A 22,219-nucleotide genomic window follows, 5' to 3' on the forward strand; every position below is an offset into this window, starting at 1 on the left:
AACCCCCTTGCGCTTGCGCACAATTACCACAACAAAGTGGGTGATGAGGGCTGAAGTGAGGGAGGACTGCACAAGGGTAACTTGTACGGGAACAAAGGGGGCGAGGGAGGGTGGGCTGGGGGAGATTGAGGGGTGGGAGGGAATATAAGCATAAGAGACTTTGGAGAAACACTGAGTAGAAATGCGGAGGTTGCGGCAAAAGTTATGACCTCAAAGGGGTCGTTAGCTAGTCGCTAGCCAAATTAGTATAACCCGCTGTGGCAGTTGCACTTGGGTCTTGAGATTTTCGAACTGTAGTTCAAATTTTCATTCATCAAATGGTGGAAATGACCAAGGGAGGTGAAATTATTACACATCTCGTGAGAACTATCTTTATGATCCTCATAATAAACTTCTCCAGACGAGTGAATGTGTATCTGAATAATACTAGATAACAATATCTAGATGTTATCGAACGACAGATAATATATTCATTAAAATTCCAAATTGTTCTGGAGTTAAAAAATTACTTCCAGGGTATTATGTGAAATCGCCCTCCAATCGGCCTCAAATCGTGGGAAATAGCCAATCGGTCTATCTCATAATGAATAAAGCCCACGTATCCCTCTCTAGTTGAATTTTCTACAAAATGCGCAGACACTTTGATCGTCGGAGCATCGAAGCCGGTAAGAGAGTACTGAGCTTCCTGTTTCATTTCGATTCTGTTTTACTTTACCCGCATATCGATATTCCCATCCTATTCACATTCCTCTTTGCTATTCCAATAGACTGTATTCACTCAATTCAACCCTCCTCTACCCCGGGCATCATCAATACTAATATTACATTACCAACAGCGAATACAAAAGCCAGTGAAAATCTATCGAATAAAAAAATCTGGAGATCATGATGTTTGACCTGGCAAATTGACTGTCGAGTAAATAAGGATTAGGTACGTCTTTCCTCGGAGCTTAATTGTGTACATACTTGGACTAATGACATTAACCCCTGGGTAAAAAAATTATCCGCCCCCCGGGAGTCGTTATATTGGATAAATTCGTCTTCAAATATCAATGTCATCGCAAGCTCAGGGTGCACCGAGAGAAATATTCTTTAAAAATGATGTGTCTTCATCGTAATCTGCCAGTCACAACAATATTCAGTGGAAATGACTGAAAGTTCACTGAAAATTCGCGTAACTGTACCGTAATTTTTACCGAACATTTTGACTGACAGATTGCGGACGCAGTCACGTAATTTATTAAGGAATTTTTCTCCAGTGTAACTTTGATCTCTCATTCCTCAATTTCGAAAGCCTCTTCGTCACCCCCGACGAAAAAATACCTCTCTCTCACCATCTCCAAGCGTGCCAGTCGGTAGAATCATTGCATACCTGTATTGAGCGGGCCATAAATAATGGGATCCGTGAGCGCGTTTTGTGTTACCATATACACTGAAAGCTCCATCGTACTCTCCGTTACCTTCCATATCCATTCGAATATGCGTTACCCAAATCTCCATATGTGCAAATAAACAGATCCTTCTACCCCACAACCTCATTCTATCCCCAGTTCTCTCCCCAAACTCTGTTTTGCGTCTATGTGACTCGATGTATGAAGTACAAATTATCCCTTTCTGTTTGTTTATGCGGTGTAATGTTTTTTTTTTGTTGGACGTCACGGAGAGAAAGGGGTAAATATTCACCTGACATCGTTAGAAATATTGTTACAATGTAAACATAATTAATCCCCTGGCAAATTTTTCATTTGCGAATAAAATATTTCTTGTGACAAATTGTTCCTCAGAACGCGATTATCACCACGTCATATGTGAAGAATTTTTCCTGATTTTTAATTCAATAAAATTTTGTCTGAAAGTCGAATCTCAATCTACGTTACCTCGTTATCTATATTATTGATTGTTTCTTTATGATAATTTAAAGTCATAGCTAAAAAAAACTAATAATCGTCTGGGTAATATCAACCCCCGTTTCTCCCCAATTATTTAAAACAATTCCAACACTATAATACGTAAATTCGTTCACGGTCATTTGCAATTTCGATTAATCGGATGTTTTATACGCCTATCCCCCTATGGGGATCACCAAATGAGAGCCGGAAAGCCAGGGAAAGGGCTCCAGTGGGAAAGGGAAGGGGGACGGGAATGTACAGGGAGTGGGTAGTCATCGCCAGTGGGATAATGCCAAATGAAATCGTCACAATAATCGTACCACCGAGCGTATATACACTGCGGTGAGGATAAGCCCCTCCAAGTACCTCATGGTCTATGTTCTCATTCACCCCCTTTTTCCACCCCTTTCCCCTTCCCACCACCTATTCATTTGATCAAATTGTATTATATTGGAGCAATGTGTGTATCAAGCATACGTCCGTGTAAAGAGACCAATCCGGCAGATTTCGCATTTCCAAGTATCGAATTTGCATATTTAATCGACTGGTTGAAATTCAAAAATTGATATTTTTCAATGGTTTGATTTTTTTCAATTGAGAAGGACAATGGATAAATTATACTACTGACAGATGAGGGGGAGTTTCCGCTGGAAAAGTCAATATGGCGACCCATATTATCCCGAAACTTCCGGCGATTCCTATCGTGGCAAGGAAATCGATCTCGAAATATCTCCATAATCTCGAATCACTGTCACCGTAAGACCGAAACCCAATACCCCGCCGCTGTTGTTGTGGTGGTGGGTGCAATTAAAGGCCCGTGGAGACAAATAGGGTTCAATGTGTGTGACGTAAACGTTCCTTGAACGATTAAAATAATTTTTCTTTCATTCACAATTCAATTGCAAACGAACCGCGATTTTTTCTGGCCATTGAAAAGAAAAATGGAATTCCTGGAGCATCTGGGCCTCTTCTATCTCACCGCAGCTTCCCTGATTTAAAAAAAAAAGTGAATTGATTTCAGTATCGAAAGTTGTAGAGAGCAAAGTATCTGAGAGTCGTCGTCGAAGGCGAGACAGCCCCAGTAGTACAAGTGGACGACGTATCAGCCCGGGCGTAAGGGCCGACCGAGGGAAGAAAGCGATAGAGGCAAGAGTAGAGAGAAGGTTAAGTGAAAAGTTTGGTGTATGCTTGGGCAGATAGAGCGGCCAGTGGATTCAGGGACTCCGGGTGCTACCTGACACTTTAGTGCCGTTAAGTGGAGGACTACCCTCCCATTCTCGAGAATATCCCGCCCACTGCCATTAATACAAGACAGAAGGGAGCGTTGCTGATATACAGGGTGGTCCGATTAGGGGTGTCGATTCTGACCAGGTATGTTTTGGGGGTGATTCTGAGCAGAAAAGTCCTTTTCCACTTTTCGCTCGGACGCACCCCTGCAGAGATATGGGGGTGAAAAGAACGGCCAATGGGGCGCGAGCATTGTGGGGCACTCCGTCCGTGTGCCGCCGGTAAGCAGTGTGTGTGCTTCCCCTTCTCCTCGGCCAGACGTTCCATTCCGCTAGTGAGTGAGAGAGAGAGAGAGAGGGGGGGAAAGATATTTCAAGACAATCCTTTCGCGGGAGGGGGGGGGCTGGGGTGATTAAAAACCAATTATTATTTATATTAGTATTATTTATTAAAATACAAGATTCTGAAAACCACGGGCATCCCCCTTGGCATTCCGCAGCTAATTGTTTAAATATTAATTGCCCGTGGTTTTCGGGATTTTTCCATAAAAAAACACGTTTTGATAATTATCTTGTAAACAAATGGGTTTACAACATTTTGTCAAGACGCGTTTTTTGCCGGGAATTCAATTATAAATATTAATTATTTGAGATAAAAATCGCGAAATCGTCTTCTTTTATTAATTAATCGCGGTTTTTTGTTTAAATTTCAAATCGATTTATTGAATAAACAAATGGATTTACGGGACCCGCCATAAGACATTTATTGTAGACAATTTGATTCTCTGCAACAAATCTCTTATGACAAAAGGCCGTAAATCCATTTGTTTAGTTGATAATCAAGAAAACGCGTTTATTGCGCCGGATTCCCCCGAAAATCGCGAGCCATCCCCTGGCAATGTAGAGATGCATTGTTTATTATTAATTATCCTGATAAGAGGCTCTTTTACAAGATTTTGTCAAGAGACCTTTCTTGTTGTAAATTTAATTTGCAATAAAAAAGATCTCTTAACAAAATACTGTAGGCCCCCTGCATAATGAGATAATTAATATTTAAACAATTTGCTGCGGAATGCCAAGGGGGATGCCCGTGGTTTTCAGAATCTTGTATTTTAATAAATAATACTAATATAAATAATAATTGGTTTTTAATCACCCCAGCCCCCCCCCCTCCCGCGAAAGGATTGTCTTGAAATATCTTTCCCCCCCTCTCTCTCTCTCTCTCTCTCACTCACTAGCGGAATGGAACGTCCGGCCGAGGAGAAGGGGAAGCACACACACTGCTTACCGGCGGCACACGGACGGAGTGCCCCACAATGCTCGCGCCCCATTGGCCGTTCTTTTCACCCCCATATCTCTGCAGGGGTGCGTCCGAGCGAAAAGTGGAAAAGGACTTTTCTGCTCAGAATCACCCCCAAAACATGCCTGGTCAGAATCGACACCCCTAATCGGACCACCCTGTATAGACGATGGCTTTTGTTTGGATGAGCTACTTGACAGCCACCACACACCCTATGAATAATACTCGACAGTGCAAATAGAAAAATTGAATTTTTCCGGGGGTGGGACTGAATATTTGCGAATAAAAATAATACCAATCATCCCCTGGTTAAATAATCAGTAAAATTCCTGAGATAATTTGCCGCCCTCACAGGTCACCGGTAAAATGATCGAATAAAATTCATTGACGTTCATATATCAAATTTGATGAACAACAAATTTTTATTTAATATCCTATCATCATTGCCCCCTTGATAGTATACTAAACCCTAGTATTTATGCGTCCACAGAATTTGCACGGTGACGACATCGGAACGGCCGTGAATACATTAGTTTTCGGCAGGAGGGGGATGAGAGTGAGGTGAGGAGGAAGGGGGGAAGGGAGGGAATACCCCCCGCGGGCATTGAAGGCCCCCGTGTGCAACGGGAATTGAATTTGTGTCGTTGGGTTGGGTTTAGCACTCTCTACAGTATCGCCCATGTACGCTTCAATATAATGCGTGCATTGCCAAAGGATATGAAACGTCCGGTCAGCGGGTTGTTTCAAAATTCACCATTTTATAACTGCAAATCGAACTCGATGGATTTTTTTCTCATCTGTATTTTTTTAATTTCATATCAGCGGTATTGTTTGTTGTGGAAATTGTGAGAAAAAAAAATATCAATTTATATTGGATAAATGAAAAATTGGAGATCCATTGGTTGAATTGTATTTAATGTAAAGAATATCTGCGGATAAATATTGATACTAAATAATTGTTTTTAATGAACGTGAATATTTGAGGTGGACTTTGGTGGAGGCTTTGGCCAGTGCTGGTCAGTTTGCGAATGCACCATTGTCAATTTTTTAAATCAGGAGAAAAATCTGTAGAAAAATTAGGAGATAAAAAATGGAAAAATAATCTTTGGTGAAATAAAACGAGTTTTGTTTCACCACAGAAAGCCGAATGTTTGCGTTTGACCCTGGGGTCACGAGTCGCTTGGAATTTTGGAGACCAGCCAGGTGTGATCTATCGACGAACTGGTACCCAATACAGGGCCACCAGCCCCAGGGGCTATTGGATCTTGAGAGTTCGTTGGACTATCCTCACAACGTCTGTGTGATTGTCTACGTATTGAGGGTGGATTGCCAAGTGGCCCATTACCGGTTCTCTGCACTCGTGTACGCGTGAATGCCGTTATCAGAGAAGGCCGATTGATGGACATTAAATTTATTTCAACGGAAAGTGACCCTAACAGTTACCGTCAGCATCGAAATCAATCATCCGGCGGCATAAAACGTATGACTCCCGACATAGTGAGGGGGAGCGGGCGATCCAACACCTCCGCCGGTGCCGGGAACACCCAGAAAGGGGTGACTGTTTAATAATCCTTATGATTGTCAAAATGTCAAGATATTTGAAAATGTCAGTGGCCACTTCTCCAACGTAGTATGAGATTTTTCAAGGATTGCTGTATATTATAATCCGATAACACGAGCTCAGGTAAAATAATTCTTATATCGCGAGATCAATCGAGTTTTATGATGATTTTAATAACTAAGATCTAAAAAGAACTTAACACAATGGAGAGAAACTGATAAATTTCATCGTCAAACTTTGAATATAGCTATGAATGAGATTATGATAATCGTAAAATGCTTCTTTATCCGCGGGGGAGAGCTGAAAGGAGGAGGACTACCTCATTCGTGAGATAGAGGGGATTGTCTTGAAGATTATCTCACTACTGCTTTCCAGTTGCCAATCCACGGTTAATCCACCCTTTCAGAAACTGACGAAATACCCGGAAAATTCACAATAAACTCTGACAATAGTCTGACAGATCTCCGGTGAATTGAATTAATCAGTTCAACGAATGGCGTTCGCGAAAATCAACTTATTGAATTTATAAAATTGTGAAAATTATATTTCAAAAATTGCTGGAGTATCGATCAGTTTTTTTTTTCATTCTAAAAAATTCGAAGATAAAGTCGGGATTACCTTCGCAATGAATAAAGTGGAGGAACGATGAAAAAGACGAGAAGGCGGTGGGTGTTAGAAACAAAGAAAATTTATCGCTGATTAAATTCGGACGAGATGCGGAGAAATCCTCATTTCCCTCGGCTGTTTCACCCATCGCTTCCAATTTCGAGTGCTACGAACTGTATCTACCTCAACCCATATTCCCCCGCTCATCTACTTTGCATCGTATTATATCTACACGCGTTCGCGCTTCTACCATCAGTCAGAGATGGGCCAAACTATGAGTTGAAACTTTTTAATTACTGAGAGTTGAGAAAAATCAAAATTCGGGGGCCCAAAAGTAGCTCCTTGGGCGGGGCTCGCCCCTCCCCCCCCCCTCCTCGGAGGGAGAGGATATTCTTTCATGGGGTGAAAGTCTATAGTTTGTAGACCGACAGTAGTAACAGCCCACTCACAGAAACAAGTGAGATGAAAACGTCTTAGTACTGCGGAGAAGCGTGAGAATAATGGCGTTAACGACGACGAGTCTGTTTGCACACAAAAGGATGGCAATGAGGCTGATGAAGGGAGGGTAGATGAGAGTGGAGACAAGTCTGGGAAACTTGAATCCGTAAACTGGTGTGCAATCGGTATTAAATGGTCCAGGGAGTCGTTGCTCAAGCATAAGTCGAGCAACTGCTTCACAAAATCTTTCGAAAAATAGTTACCCTGAGAATAAGTCAGCACATTATTCTATTTTTGAATCATCTGCCATTTCAGTAGTTCAGATATCAACCAAATTAGTGAGAAAATTTGTCCTTTAGAGTTGACCAGATAATTGAATAGAAACTCGTAATCTCGGGATTCCCAGCTAATTAAATTGCCAAACCCCCTTTTCCTCAATGTATTGCACAAAGTGACGATATTTTACCTCTCACTTCGTTCATCCCCAGAAATATTCTCTTTTGCATAAACGTATTTCCCACCCCCTTCAGTCTTGAGCATATATAATTCTCATATTCTACAAGTTGGGGAGCTGAACATCTGACGGGGCCAAAGTTCGGCTGACCAAAGTCCTTTCTTGCGCTCTTCCACTAACTCTATAGCCACCCTCTCTGTATCTTTTACCCCCATGCACGGAAGGAACGTTTTTACGACTGACGAAGCTAACTGCCTTGTGGCTTCAAATCCCCTACATCTCCCGCCGTTTTCTCCTCTTTTTGTTGAAGGCCCGAGTGGGATGGGATGGGGTGAGAGGAGGGGGGTTGCGAAATCCCACCGTGGAGAATCCAGATGGCAACTTTAATAAGTCAAATTAAATTTTAACGGGTGAGAAGTAAAGTACATTTTGAATATCAGAACATTTTGAAACTCTAGGGTTGTCGCAAAACAGCTGTCGACAGTTGAATTATTTCAATTATCACGTGGAATTTTTTTTTGTATCATTATTGTATTTTTTTTTTGGTGTATGTACTCGGATCAGAAGAGACTCGTTGAATCAATAGAACGCTGATTGTTGATTTTAATTGATCGATTCGGAAAACATTTTTTTGAAAGATTGAAAAAAAATTTTTTGTATTTGTTTTTCGAGGGTGGGTGTGAATGAGGCCTGACTCCCTGGTAGGGTAGATGTCAGGGGCCTTGTCGGTATTAACCACCTCTGGTGGCACTGGAAAATATCGCACCAGTCAAGCTTCCTTCTGAATAAATCTAAATAATGGTGTTTTTATCCGCTCGTCTGGTCTCACTCACTATTTCTCGCGGCATTTTTATTTTCAATATTCGTTTTACGTACTGGCAATGTCGAGAGTTCAAATGGGTTTATGAATTCAACGCTATGTTTATTGATTTTTTTTAGCAATTTATTTATTTGATCACTTATATTTTTAGGGTGGCTGGGAGAGAGGAGCAGCTTTCACGCGCCTAATTGGTGAGTGATTTATAAATTTATAAAAATTATTAGGTGTTCTGGCCCTCATTTCGACCATTGGCTCCCGTAATCACAGATAACAAATTTTCATCACCAAAAATCGCTGTCAATTTTTATAACACAGAGTTATACAGAATCAATGGCTTTTATTCATAAGCTAAAATGTACTCGACATGTGCCCAATATGCTTGGCGATATAAACCTCTGACCAAAAATGTTTTACCTCTTTTTCCATGAAGCACAATATTGAAAAGTATTATTTAATAACCGGGAAAAATTGAGGTAAAAAACATCAAACGATTTTATCATCTCAGATACCTCTCGAGATAATGAATTTTATTTTTATGAGCTGATATCATTTTTTTTTAAACTTCGAAAAAATAAAATGAAATGAGTCGTCATATTTATCCCTCCGCCCCCTATATGATTACAAAGAAACTGGGAGTAAACTTCAATAAAATAAATCGCAGAGCTCTACCCCTTTCGATTTTTATTCCTTTCATTCCTGTCAATTGGAAAAAAAATATAGATATACCCCCCTCCGCCACTATTTTTCGTGCCAACTTCTGCTGCGTTTGATTCAGATAAAAAAAATCATACCGACGCACAAGGGAAACGTTTTCAAGAAGCGAAAGATGAGAGAGAAGGTCGGAGTGAGGCTGCACACAACTAGACTCAAAGAGTATAAAAAAAAAATACAACTAAAAAGAGAGGGGTTAGGGGTTGGTGGGAGGGAGGGAAGTTGGGCTGATGTGAATTGAATCATGGGGGCGTTTTAGCGTCTACGTGGGCTGCATTTGAAATTTTTCCCCGTAGCCCACCTTTCCCTGTGGCAGGCACCAGCAACCACCTTCCACATTCCCTCCCTTTACTTTTTTTTTTTCTGTCTTCTTCTTGAGGAATGTACGTACCTGCCAGACCAAGGACTACCCTGTACTTGGAGAGAAGATCACGTCCTTTTTTCCTATTCAATGTGGGGGGGCCTCTACCCCTTTTCGGGTGTAGGGGATGATTCCCCGTGTACACCCCCTGTCCCACCCGCCGAATCCTCTCCCTCTCGTCCCGCGAGACAGCATCGATTTTTAAACTTGTTCGATGTGAGGGTTGGGGGTGACTGTCCTTTTCAGAATTTTACACGATTGAAAATTTATCTGATGCGTATGTCGTAAATGCGAGACGAAGTTGTACCAGATTTTATCGTATAATAGGGTGGGGCTGTATTGATGTTCTCGTAGCAAATATTTATCAGGCTTTTAATTAATTTCATCAATTTTTATGTACAAAAATTGAAAAGCTATTCATACGAATATAGATATCATCTATCCACTTGAATTCATTCTCCCTCGGTCATAATTCAACGGATGCACGTACTACCCGTTGTGGTATCACTCACAGACTGGTTTCTGATGTGATTGATATAGTTGGACAATCGTGATGTACACACAGGCCATAATATTCATTCACCTGTGGTTATAAACTTCGACATTGCACTGTCCCACAGAATTTCATACCACTGTCGACATTTATAAATATTTGAGATTGTCATTGTCAAGCAGTGAAAATGAATATCCACTGGTGCACATCCGCACAAGTTTACGATATTCATTTCGTGTGGCCTTGTAGATTACCATCACTTTTGCTTGTTAAATGATTTTTTTCCGGTTAATTTTACACAAATTTTTTTAGCCTCAACTAACGTTGGTTAATAAATAAATCCCAGCGAATTATCTCACCTCGAAACGATCTTTCTTGTATTGGGATTACCAGATAATTACTGACTAATTATCTCGCTATTTAGTTATAAGACAACTCACAAGTGAGGCTGATTGTCAGTATAAAATTTAATAAAAATTCATGGAATGTCATAAAAATCGTTTGCTGGACAAGCACAAATCAAGGTCATCATTCCTCGGATCGGACCATACGTCGTATAAACGAGGGCAAACCTTCAATAACCTACCTATGATCGTCATTTTTATCGGCGGACCGGAGGTCATGTACACCAGGTTCCCTTTAACCCCTTCTACCTTCACCCTGTCCACCGATTTTACCACCCTGTCCGTACAGTTGTAGTCGTTTTTCCGATTGCTCATAATCAATAACGCCTCGAGACTTTTCCAGTCACGTACTGCCACTGAGGGACTACCAAAGGTGAATCAAAAGGGTGGGTGAGAAGAAGGGAGGGGAAAAAAATGGACAATGTTACCTAACGTGTGGCAAAAATTACCTTTCCCTTGTCCACTGAACCCCAACGACTCAATTTAACCCCCTTCTTTTATGTTTCCATTGTTAGCCCTTTTTAGGTTAGAGAAAAGTCGAAATATTTTTTTATTTCGGATCGCAGGAGGTGTCAGGGGTGGTTAAGGGCTAACTACCCCTTGTTTGAAGTACTGTATCTTGAGAGGAGTATTTTTTCGCTAGTGATCAAGTATTTAATATCAAATTTTATCATGATATTCGATTGTGAGTGGTTGTGAGCAAAACCACCCCACATTCACGTAATCAAAGGGAGTTAAATCCCCGAATAAATTCGTCAGAAAAAAAGGCTTATGATTCAACTCATTCCTAAAGATCACCGGTGTGAAAACGTGGAAATGGCCATGAGATAGAACACAGAATGAGAGGGAAGGTGGCAGATAGAAGAACAGGAATGAAGAGGGTGAAACGAGGGGGAGAATACAAGTATGAAAAGGGGTGAATGTTTGTTCTAGCTGGTAGCTCTTTCATTTCCTCCCATTCTCAGGCTCTCCACTCTCATACTGTCGAGAGTTTTGCCCCGGCAAATCTTCAAACTACGATGATCGAGGTTATGAAAGGTTGGCTCTATCTACCCCTCTCTCCACCCCCTACCCCACCTATTTTTTTACCCTTCGTCTTTATGATTTTTTCTTCATTTCTCCCCTTCCCGTTTCCGGTCTTTTTTGCTGGGTCCTGTGACAAAATAAGAAGGCGAAAGTCGAGGTTTCAGTGGTGAAGGAACAAAAAATAATGGGAGGGGGGACACACTCGCTTATTCCCTTTTCATTTTCACTTTTTTCCACTGTTTTTCTGGTCTCCCAGGTTTTTTTCCTGGGTTATTCGAGGCATTCACTTTATGAAAAAAAATTTGATGATAGTATTTTTTTTTATTAATAATTAATACATTTTTGGGGGAATTTAATTCTCGAGAGAAGTTTGAAAAATGTTCTGTTAAAATTTTTTCAATGAGATAATTAAGAAAAACTACCAGCGACATTGTTGCCATTCAATTTTTACCGATCTTACGATAAGTAATAGTTTTTTTTAATGAATGCTCTCGCGAAAATAATTAATTATTCCCCCCCTTTCTCTCGCTTCGGCATTCCACCACCGCAACTAGTGGCGTTGTCGTCGCAACCCAATGAAGTCCATCTAGATTCCCCATTCACCAACGTCCCGCTAACCCGAATTAATCCCAAGGAAATGTCCCAAATTAATCCGCCACAGAGCTACACTTGTAAGTTGCACAATTCCTCTCATAATTACCTCTTGACTCATTTCCCCCCGTGATGAGAAATCATCACATCTCACTTGATAAGAAAAAAAAATTGTGGAAAGAAAAACTGTCAGTACAAAATGTCGGTTGGTTCATTGCTCTGACAAAATGAACGACGTCTTTCTATTATTTAATTTCTAAATGGGTGAAAAATACGAGGGCTGGGTAATCCTCGTTGATTTGTTTATTTCATTTCATAATAAATGAACATGAAAACATCTTTTTTGTTTTCGAAATGAAACTCTTGGTGTTGAAATGAAATATGAGACAGTCGTGGATCAATTAAATTTTTTTTTATCGTACGAAAAAAATGCGGAATCCCTCGCATTTGTTGGGACTCACTTCCATATTTTTAAAAGGCAAAAATTATTGGACACGAGACTTGTAAAAATAACTAGACAATGCGTTGATGAAGTTTGGAAGAGTCTCAAGACTTTAACGTAAAGCGAAATGGAGATTTTAGGGGGGTGGGGGTTGAGAATAAAAAGAAAGTGGAGAGTAATAAAAAAGTTTTTCATTGGATCCTTGGATTATGCACTTCAAGATTACTATTAGGTTATCCTGAGCCCTTTGAAGTTGCCGAGGGGCTCGTGATACACCAACAAGTGTTGATGAAACTACTTTTGGTGGTGGAATTTTTTTGAGGTTCCTTGGACTTTTCAGGGGATGATGAGTTTGAAGATGGACAAGAGGTGAATCGCACGATCCCTGATGAGGTTATCAGGTAATTATCAGTCCACAATTTTCTAAGATTGAGAATAAGTTGTAGATATTAGCCAGAAATTTTTATGGCATATAAAATATTATATATTTTCAACAACTTTTAATCATCCAGCATTTACGAAGTTTACGTTAAAGAGGACTCTGAATCACAAGATGGAAAGTGTGAATTGTCCCTGGTGCCAGGCACTCTGCTCCCTGATAATGATCACCTCCTCATCAACGTAATTAATTCATTTTCATTTACCCAAATCGTTAATTCCTATTATAAAATTAATTGGTGAATTATATTGAAAGGGTGCCATTGGCATTCCGGAGGTTGGTGTCAATGGAGAAGTGGCTGAGGGCGATGAAAGTACTACTAAGATGTTTGCCAAGGACTCGATTGATTGCCAGACCAATAAGAAGCAGAATAAGGTAATGAAAAAAAATTTAATAACAGGAGGAAAAATTCTTTATTGAATGAACCCAACGAGAGACTTGCAAAATAAACTGTTCAATGACATTTTCTGCTACAATCGATTGTTGTGGAAATATTTCAACGATTGTTACTTCCTGATAGTTCATTGATGATTTACAATGATTGAAAATATTTCACTCAATTTGGTAATTATTCCTGGACCACGTCAGGTGGAGAGGAATTTATCTGACATTTCGCTTTAGATCCACTAATTGCAGAAGCATTTTCAATCTAAGATTAAAGAAAAGAAATGAAGGAACAGAGAGAATCGTCTCTTGGGTTTTGTAGAAAATTTCCGTGGTTTTATGAGCCACTCCATTCTGGTTAACATCCTCATTTGCTTCATGTCAAAACACAATAGGTAGACGAGAAGAAACTGAAGTCCTTGAGTGAAACCCCATATTCCCAGACAAATGGAGAAAATTCAACTGGAATTCCTCAAATCATAGACAAAGACGATCCCAGGTCGAGGCTTCATTTCGTCAAGTATCTCAAGAGAGAAGGGAAGACTATTAAAATATGGGAATGTGGAATTTGTGAGTATTAGTATAATATTTTTTACTCAATAATAGAGACAATAATAAATTGTTACTTCTATGAAAATTCAATCACTGGCTCAAATTCTTTTGACAAAATGCCTTCATCCGAGGCAATAGCATCAGAATTAATTTGCAAATTTTGAGTCTTGTTAGTTCATAAAAAATAAAATAATTTAACAGGTTCCAAGGAATTCAGACACCAATACACCCTGATGAGGCACTTGCCAACCCACACTGACGAGAGAAATTTCAAGTGTGACGCCTGTGGCAAAGCATTCCGACAACTTTCAACCCTCAGTCAACACAAAGCCATTCACAGTGATGCCAGGCCCTACGTTTGTGAATACTGCAAAAAAACTTTCAACAGGTTTCAGTATTTTCAACAATTATGAGTGAATGGAGTGAATGAGTGCAGAAAAAAAAGCTCAGTCCCATTGGTCCAGAAACAATCTCTTTTTTTCTCGTCTTGTTATTTTGCTTTTTTTTAAGCTTTTCTCCCCTTTTTAGGGTTTCAACTTTGATCTCACACCGGAAAACTCACTCTGAGAATAAACCACACAAGTGTCCTGTCTGTGGAAAGGGATTTCACCAAAAAGGTACTAGAATTTTATTTTTATTCTGTAATTAAGAAAAAAATTCCACTTGAAATTGTTTTTCTCTATTTATGAAATTATTTTCTTGAGGATTGAGTCAAGAGGAAAATTCTATCGCGCATTTTTCGCATTGCAAGCACTCTTCAATAAAATAATTCACAAGAAAAAGTCACAATACATTTTTGCCGAAAATTTCATTCGCTTGAAAAAATGATTAGGGCCATTTCCTCCTAAAGTCAATAGTTGACGAAATATTTGTGTAATCGTGTTTTGAAAATTCCCAAATGAAGGAAAATCAAATCCTCCACTAAATCCCCGTCCTTTCCCTTCTCCCCCCAAAAAAAATCTAGGGAATCTCCGCAACCACGTATTTACCCACACCAACGAGCGTCCATACAAGTGTGAAACCTGTGGAAAAGGCTTCAATCAAATGTCCAATCTCGTGTGTCACAAAGTAAAGGCACATGCTCACACAGAGAGAATGCAGTACTCGTGTGGTATCTGTGGAAAAGAGTTTCCACGTAGATTTTCCCTGCGTTCACACGAGGAATCTAAGCATGGAATCAAATATCGCAATTCTTCGGTGTCACAGAATGGAAACGAGAAGTGTAGAGATAAAAAAAATCTCAGAATCATTGAATTATCGAGTGAAGATTCAATGGATATCGAGGATAAGGAGAATCGTGATATACAGAAAATTGAGACATTTTATGTTGATAAAATCGTCACCAAAGCTATGGCAACAGCTGTCATGAAAAATCAGGTGCCATTTGCACTTTTTAAACCCATCAGGGGAATTCCAGTGCTTGTCAAGGTTACAGATGCAGGGGACGACAAACATGTAAGAATTAGGGACAGAAAATCCGCAAAAATGTGGTTTGTATTTATTGATATCTGAGGTAGGAGTGGCCGGATGAAAAAACGTTAAAAAATGTCTAATGGAAATTCAATTTTTGAAAAAAAAATTGTTGACAGACTTCCCCAGTATATATAATGGTATACAAGATATTTACAGAATTATATCCAACCGTTTTACATCAAAACTTAATTTTAAAACATGTTGAAAAGGGTTCTGTTGAAACAAAAAAAATAAATCGAGTGACAGAGGGTGGGTCTAGCTTCTCAAATGCCAGTGGAAAGCCTGGAAATTTACAATTCAATTAGATACGAGTAGAGGTCTCTCGGTAACTCCCTGAGACATCAGAAATTCTTTTTTCATTCATTTTGTTCGAACCGCTGTCTCAAAAAAAATGTAGTCACTGTCGTTTTCATTAGAGCTGACTTTCTCGAGCTTTTAAATGCAGAAATTGTCACAATAGCGCGAAGAGAATCAAACTGCCTCGAAAAAACGAATTCATCGTGTTAAAAAAAAGTAGCAACAGATCTTAGTGTGATAAGAATTTGTTTTAATGAGATTACTTCGACAGATGCTGACTCCAGCCACTCCCGAGGATTTGAGAGTCAATGGTACGATGAGTCCGCCAGGGGATAGTTTCGAGGGTGAAAAAGGACAGATGAAGATATCCGTTGTAGCAACTGTTACACAGACTCTCGAATCAGATGGACAATTCAGTTTTTCGGTTGAGCCACCTGATCCGAATGAAGATCATGGTAAAATATTTCATCTATTGTGGGATCATCAGTGATGGTCAGGATTGATGGTAAATGCGATAAAAAATCATTGAAAAATACTGCAGAAGGGGCACAAAATTTATTCAGGAGCTTGAATGCTCATTGCATTGGTATACACCCTGGGGCACTCAGAATTCAATTGATTTGCTCATGATCACTCACCATCCAATGGTTCCATATTTTTTTTTCGGGCAAAATCAGTGGCATTTTCACTTCTGCTTTTTTCCCTGTTTTCCCCTATCAGTGGAGAATTTCTTGGTACCAAAAATGGAGCAAGAAGTTGATAAATCTCTCACTCCCTTCACTCCTGAAGCATCAAACACCTCCAGTACGAGTACGTCAATGGAAGATTGTAGTGAACTTCTAGAATTAGCAGCTCAGGGTGGCATTCAATTTGTTCGTGCAACCGAGGACGGTAGATACGAAGTAATGAGCAACAGTGAGGCACGTGATCTCATGGCACAGAATTCCCATGATGTGACGATACTTGAGGGCCCTGAAGCCGATGCGATAAGCGTCATGCAGGCCAATACACGTTCCACCACCGATGACATCATTATTGGTGATCAAGACAATCAAATAATGGTACTGGACGTTGGAGCGAATCAGAAATCATTGGACGCGATTGAGATACTGGATCCGAGTGCAATGGGGTTCTTCGGGCAAACCAAGATCGATGATTTCATCATGGGTCAGCGAGGAGGATTCGAGGGAATGCCATTGCCCAGTGAAGATGATTGTGAGTTGATTTGGATATTCATTTTCATTGTGGGCCTATGGGAATATTATAATGATTTTTTTTTCTTCGACATGAAAGTAACTCCAATTTGTTTTCCATTATTTTCATTTTTTTAATGGAAGATTTGATTAAATAATGCAAATCTTCCAAAAATGTTCCAACATCTCATGAAGCCTTTGAACTATCCTCAGTAATAGTTCCCCATGATTTGTCGAGCCTCCTCCACCATCAGCCGGACCTCTCCACCTCTCACCCGCCCCCCTGTCCTCTCCAAGACACCTACGCCTACTTGAAAGGCCCTCGCCTGCCACCCGAAGATTTTGGTCTCCTCGGTGTTGACAACAACTACCTCGAAGATGGTAGAATGAGACTGCAGGACTTTGACGAAGTCATGAATGACGTTCAGTCACACATGAGTACAATGAACCCCGATATGAGGTCACTGGGTCTCCCTTACAGCTCGACGAAGCTCGATACTGGGTCATTGCCAAGTTTCGCTGAGACTAAAGCTCTTGGGCCGAAGTATCAAGAGTTCGAGGCTGCATCGCAATATCACGACATCAAGATATTTAATCCTTACGAACAGGGGCTGAGGGGCATCGGTAATGGATATTGTCCGTACAGTAGTGATATCGATGGAAATTATCAGATGAGTGGAATTAGAGTTTTTGGAAAGAGGATGTACGAGGATAATCAAGAGAGGGACGACAAATCCGAGGTATTTAGGGGCTTTTGAGATAATGGGTATTTTGATCAAGAGGATAATGACTTTACATATGCCTATCTCAGTGGACTTAATTTGCTTGATAATTAGGCAATTACTTTGATCCTTTTCAAGCTTAATTTATACTCCCAGAGTTGTTGAAAAATTTAATTTTCATCACAATTGTGCTGTAGGTTCCCATTAGCATTTCATTTGCTGTATATTTTATTCATATTTTGATTCTATTGTTACGTTTGAAAATATTCTGTGAATATTTTTCACTGTTGGATTTGGAAAGTCCACAGAGCTATAAATTTCCGATAGTTTTGTTATGATTGGTACACAGTTGCTGAATTAATTGAATTATAAAGTTCTAAAAACGAGTTTCTTTTTTCAAGGGCACCTTTAAACCAATTCCCCCGAGCTCCCGATCCCTTCCTATCATTCCCGAAGTCGATGAGGGCCGAAATGTGGACAGAAGTATATCGGACCAATTTCTGCTTCAAGTAAAAGCAAAATTACAGTACTATTTCGAGATAACTTTGTGGACATCTCAGAAACTGCTAATTTTGTAGAAAAGTATCCAAGAGGTTTGAAGATTTGTGGGGAATTTATCTCTCTTGACAAACTTTCTTGTGATATTTTTACCCTCAATCCATTGCCTTCCGAGATATCTGCAACTGTGTCAATTCATTTCTACATACACCAAAAATCCATGTCTTCCATATTGTTCGGTTATTCTCCCTTAGGCAAACGTTCTCACAGACTCTGACTTCCTCTCCTTCGAAACCCGCAGCATGGACTCCCCCGGAAGCCATCTCCCAAAGCCCTTCACCCTCGATGGACTTCCTGATCTCAATTAATTCATAATCATTTAATTCTTTTTGTAATTTTTCTTCCTAGAATTTACTGAATTTACTCAATAAAAATCACGTTTTACCACTTACAGAGGATATTTTCCTCTTCAGGTGTCGCATGATGGCCAAGAGCTTCTTAACTTTAATCTGACACTTTTATAAATCTGCTCACAATCGCCCACAATCGAATATCTTCGCCCATTTTCATCGACAAACGAATGATCGATGCTTTAAATAACTTGGGAATGTTGCGTTGAGAGTTTATCAAGACCCTCCCCTCGTAAGGAACGACACGCAACGTCGTGTCCTGTTTAATTCAAAGCGCCATTCACTCCTAAAAATTCATATACCAGACGGAGAATCAAAGGAGAAAACGAAAAACGAGAGAATTCTCGTTAACGTCTTCTTCTCGGTCTTTTTCTGTCATCTCTTTTCTTACCAATCACAGAACGACTCTTCGATGCAAACTAAAGGCGAGCAGGGGCGGAGGGGGACAAGGTGGGAGTAGAAAAGCCGTTGAATTTTCTAAAGGAGTGTGCGAGGATATAAAAAAAACATGTTAAAAAGAGCCGGAGAGAGAGAGAGATAGGGGGAGAAGGAGAGAAGCGCGTGAAGGTTTTCCAGGGGTACTCGAGAGTGTCGTCCCATTAAGAAAATGAAATTTGCAATTCAGATGGCGTGAAAGGCTTTTTCTTGCCTCTTTTTCCCCCCTTTTTTCTCTCACTCGATCGTTTATACCGGTTATACCATTCACGAATGACGATGGTTGGGAGAAAAAAGAATCAGTAAACATGTAATGCTGGGATTTTGAGTATTTTTTTTCATTTCTTTCTTTGTTAAATATTTAGGTGGAAATTTGAGAATTGAGGATGGAATGGTGAGAGTGAGAATTGTCTTGGGGCTGGGGATTCAGAATGAAAACTCAATGCGGTCCCGTAATATAATCAATAGAAATGTTCGGTCCTTATTTCGGGTTAAAACCCGGGAGCCATTCGATTCCGGACGATTGTCGGTAAATTGATAAGGGCCAAAGGTACTCAACACAATAGACTGTCTCAATTACCATTTTGGTGCGAGATTCTCCAGTATTTTGGGCCGCCAGGACCTCCGTTTCCCTCAAATTCCCGAAATTATTCGATTGCCAGTGATTAGAAGAGATTTTGGGAAATGTCATGGTCAAAGTCCTCAAGCGAGCGACACCTGCGCTCTTTATCAGTGCATTATGAATCCTGCCTCTTAACAACGACCTCGATACACTTCAACAGACCCCCCATTCCCCCATCACCTAAATTAATCTCCCGACCACCCCCGAAAAGCGCAAAATAAGAGACTAGAGTAGAATAGAAAATAGAACGAGAAAAAAAATCTCATTAATTTTTTTGTCCCCGAGTTGGGAATGATATTATTCGAGAGATGGGCGAGAGGAGGCTGGTGAGGTAGTTGGGGGGAGTGGACTCTTGGACAGTTGGACAGTTGGACAAAGTTGAGTTGCCTTCTGCTGGATAAGGGGATGGGAGAACACGGAAAGAGCAGTCTGGAGACGTCTCAAGGCGAGAGTTTCTGACACGACTCTGACGTTCTTATCAAGTTAGGCCTTTTGTTTTCCAGGTACTATCCTCTCTCGTCACTCATTGACTACCCCACATTGATTAAATTTCGAGGGGCCTGTCGGGTGGGGTGTGGGGAGAGAGGAGAGGGGTCTTTGTCATCAAATTAATTAGATCTGTACGTTTCCATTTGTGTCGATTTGTTAGGCGTTGATCAATGGAACATAATTAATTTGCAATTTTCACAAATGTCTGGGGATGAAAGTAATTTGGGGTGAAGGAGGGTGCTTAAAAAATGAAAAATTCAAAAACCTCGAGTTCACGAGAGAAAAAAAAAAACAACGGCGGAGGGTCGGTAAAGATGGATCGACTGAATTCTAAATATCTACCGCAAGACACGTTTCGGTAAATCACTCAGGTTCTTAGGCTTAAATTATTGACGAGGAGTTACTTCCCACGTAGCAATAACACACACGACCCTAGGTTTATCCATCACCAGCCCTTATTTCTCACGAAACAAATGTAGAAAGTGAGTAAAACGAGGGAAAATATATTTTTCATAATTAAAGTCTGCTGGCCTGGAACCGAAAATTACTAATCTCACAACGAGGGAAATTTCTATTTACAAATCTTCGTTACAATTTTTTCCCACGAGAAAAGCCCTCGCTTAAAAATATAAGGGCCGAAGAGACTTATGACTAGATTTTGGAAACAAGAATTACCTCAATTGGGTTTCGTGCACCGGAGGAGGGTATAACCTTCGCTGGAATTTTTTTTTTCGATTTCAGAATGAAAATTTGTTTCTGTATTTCCCTTATCCCTAATTCACATCATCTGTTGGCAATTCTCACGAAAGTTAAGGGCCAGTTGGCACTCACCGTGGATGCAGAAACACAAGAAACAGTCAGTTATATACGCAAGCACGTATCTACGGCTTTTCACCAGCATCACTACTTACAAATTCAACTCACAACCAAAATTTCCAAGGTAAAACTCCAAGCCGCCCTCCTTCCCTTCCAATCTCCCTGTCTCACTCCAGTTTCCCACGCTATCCACCTTACCGACTGAGTCGTACGAGTTACGAAGCGGACTGTACCAAGTCTGACTCAATTATTACTTGCCACTACTTACCCCAGAGGTACTTGCCAGGTGCTGTTTAAGTTGTCTCACACTCTCTACAATTTTCTTCTTTAGTTTTCCGTTGAATTTTCCAAGCTCTCTCCCTGTACGGAAAAATTTTATTCGCTTAATTTAGATTCTTTTTGTTCCCTTGAAAATGAAAAGAAAACAATGTGAAGAGATTGGAGGGAAAATTTGCAATAAGTTTGTACCGATGGAGAATTGAATTTTTAAGTTTTTGTATTCTTGTTCTATCGAGGAATTTGTTTGATTTGAGGCATTATCTGATCCGTATAATCAAAAATGAGAGGAAAAAAATACCAGACGCCTGGCTTGTCTTCCTAATCGGTGAGAAAATTAATATTATTGTAAAAAAAAATTTGGAAACTCCCTCGGACGATATAAACATTATCAAAAGCTGTGCACAATAAAATAGAAAACAATAAATCAGTCAAAAACATATGGCCCACACTCGCTCTATCCGGAAAGTTGTAAACTCCGGCAAATCCATTTTTGGGAGAAAAAAATGTGACGTTTTGGTCACTAGCCTCATTTCTACTTCAAACATAAATGTCCTGTATAATAAAAATAAATATAATTATATTGGATTTTATAGTATATATAGTACCTCATAAAATACTAAAATAATATTGAAACATATTTTTAGTATTATGCGAAAATAGAGGTCATGAAAGGCAGCATAAGGGTCGCCGAGGTCACGGGGTGGCGTCTATTATCTATCGATTTCTTCCACTTAAAGAAAAAATTTAACTATTTATTGGTTTAAAAAAAAATCACATCAATATTTGCAGTTAAAGTCTTGGAAATCGCTGGGGTAAAATGAGTTTACAAATATTTGAAAACATATTCTACGGCAATTACTGCCCTCCCCTCCCTCTAAATTGGTCCTCTCGCTCAGAAAAAAAAAACCCACCCCGGCAGTTCCCCCTCCCTCACCGTGAGTCAGAGTAAAACGAGGGCTATTTCAGCCGAGATATGGGGTTGCACCCCCTACCTCCCGAGTCCTGGCAAACGTACGTTTTCTTGGTAATCTCGCCATGGCTGTTAGACGTTTTTTTATGGCTGAGAGTCCTAAACCTCCCCCCTCATCCCTCCCACCCCCTCCGGACATATCGGTACGAGGCCGCACCGAGTTGAAGGCTGTAAAGACGAACCCAAGGTTTGGTTGATAGTGCACAGTATCCCTCTTCCTCTCACTCTTTATTTTCTCCCTTATATAGAGTAAGCAAAAAAAAAAAGTAGGCAGAGGGGGAGAAGGAGAAATGCGCGGGAGAAAACAGCCGAGGTAGC

At 40.2% G+C, this 22,219-nt stretch overlaps 1 protein-coding gene across 3 annotated transcripts in view; it reads left to right on the plus strand.

The window, feature by feature from the left end:
• Nucleotides 1–22,219, plus strand: part of LOC135166589 (uncharacterized) — a 131,454-nt gene that overhangs the window by 83,793 nt on the left and 25,442 nt on the right. For 2 of the 3 annotated variants that reach the window (XR_010299714.1, XR_010299715.1), the window contains one exon: nucleotides 8,446–8,485. Coding sequence is in view for 1 of the 3 variants with exons in the window: in XM_064128969.1 (XP_063985039.1) it covers nucleotides 11,771–11,960; nucleotides 12,663–12,723; nucleotides 12,835–12,943; nucleotides 13,017–13,136; nucleotides 13,541–13,715; nucleotides 13,899–14,085; nucleotides 14,226–14,314; nucleotides 14,662–15,152; nucleotides 15,739–15,922; nucleotides 16,188–16,682; nucleotides 16,874–17,400; nucleotides 17,784–17,891; nucleotides 18,135–18,248 (2,850 nt within the window). In the remaining 2 variants the exon portion in view is untranslated. Of the gene's footprint in view, nucleotides 1–8,445; nucleotides 8,486–10,750; nucleotides 11,961–12,662; nucleotides 12,724–12,834; nucleotides 12,944–13,016; nucleotides 13,137–13,540; nucleotides 13,716–13,898; nucleotides 14,086–14,225; nucleotides 14,315–14,661; nucleotides 15,153–15,738; nucleotides 15,923–16,187; nucleotides 16,683–16,873; nucleotides 17,401–17,783; nucleotides 17,892–18,134; nucleotides 18,412–22,219 lie in introns of those variants that run through there. The other variant, XM_064128969.1, reaches the window with a different exon arrangement.

The sequence above is a fragment of the Diachasmimorpha longicaudata genome, chromosome 10, assembly GCF_034640455.1.
Source record: "Diachasmimorpha longicaudata isolate KC_UGA_2023 chromosome 10, iyDiaLong2, whole genome shotgun sequence".
Taxonomy (NCBI): Eukaryota; Metazoa; Arthropoda; class Insecta; order Hymenoptera; family Braconidae; genus Diachasmimorpha; species Diachasmimorpha longicaudata.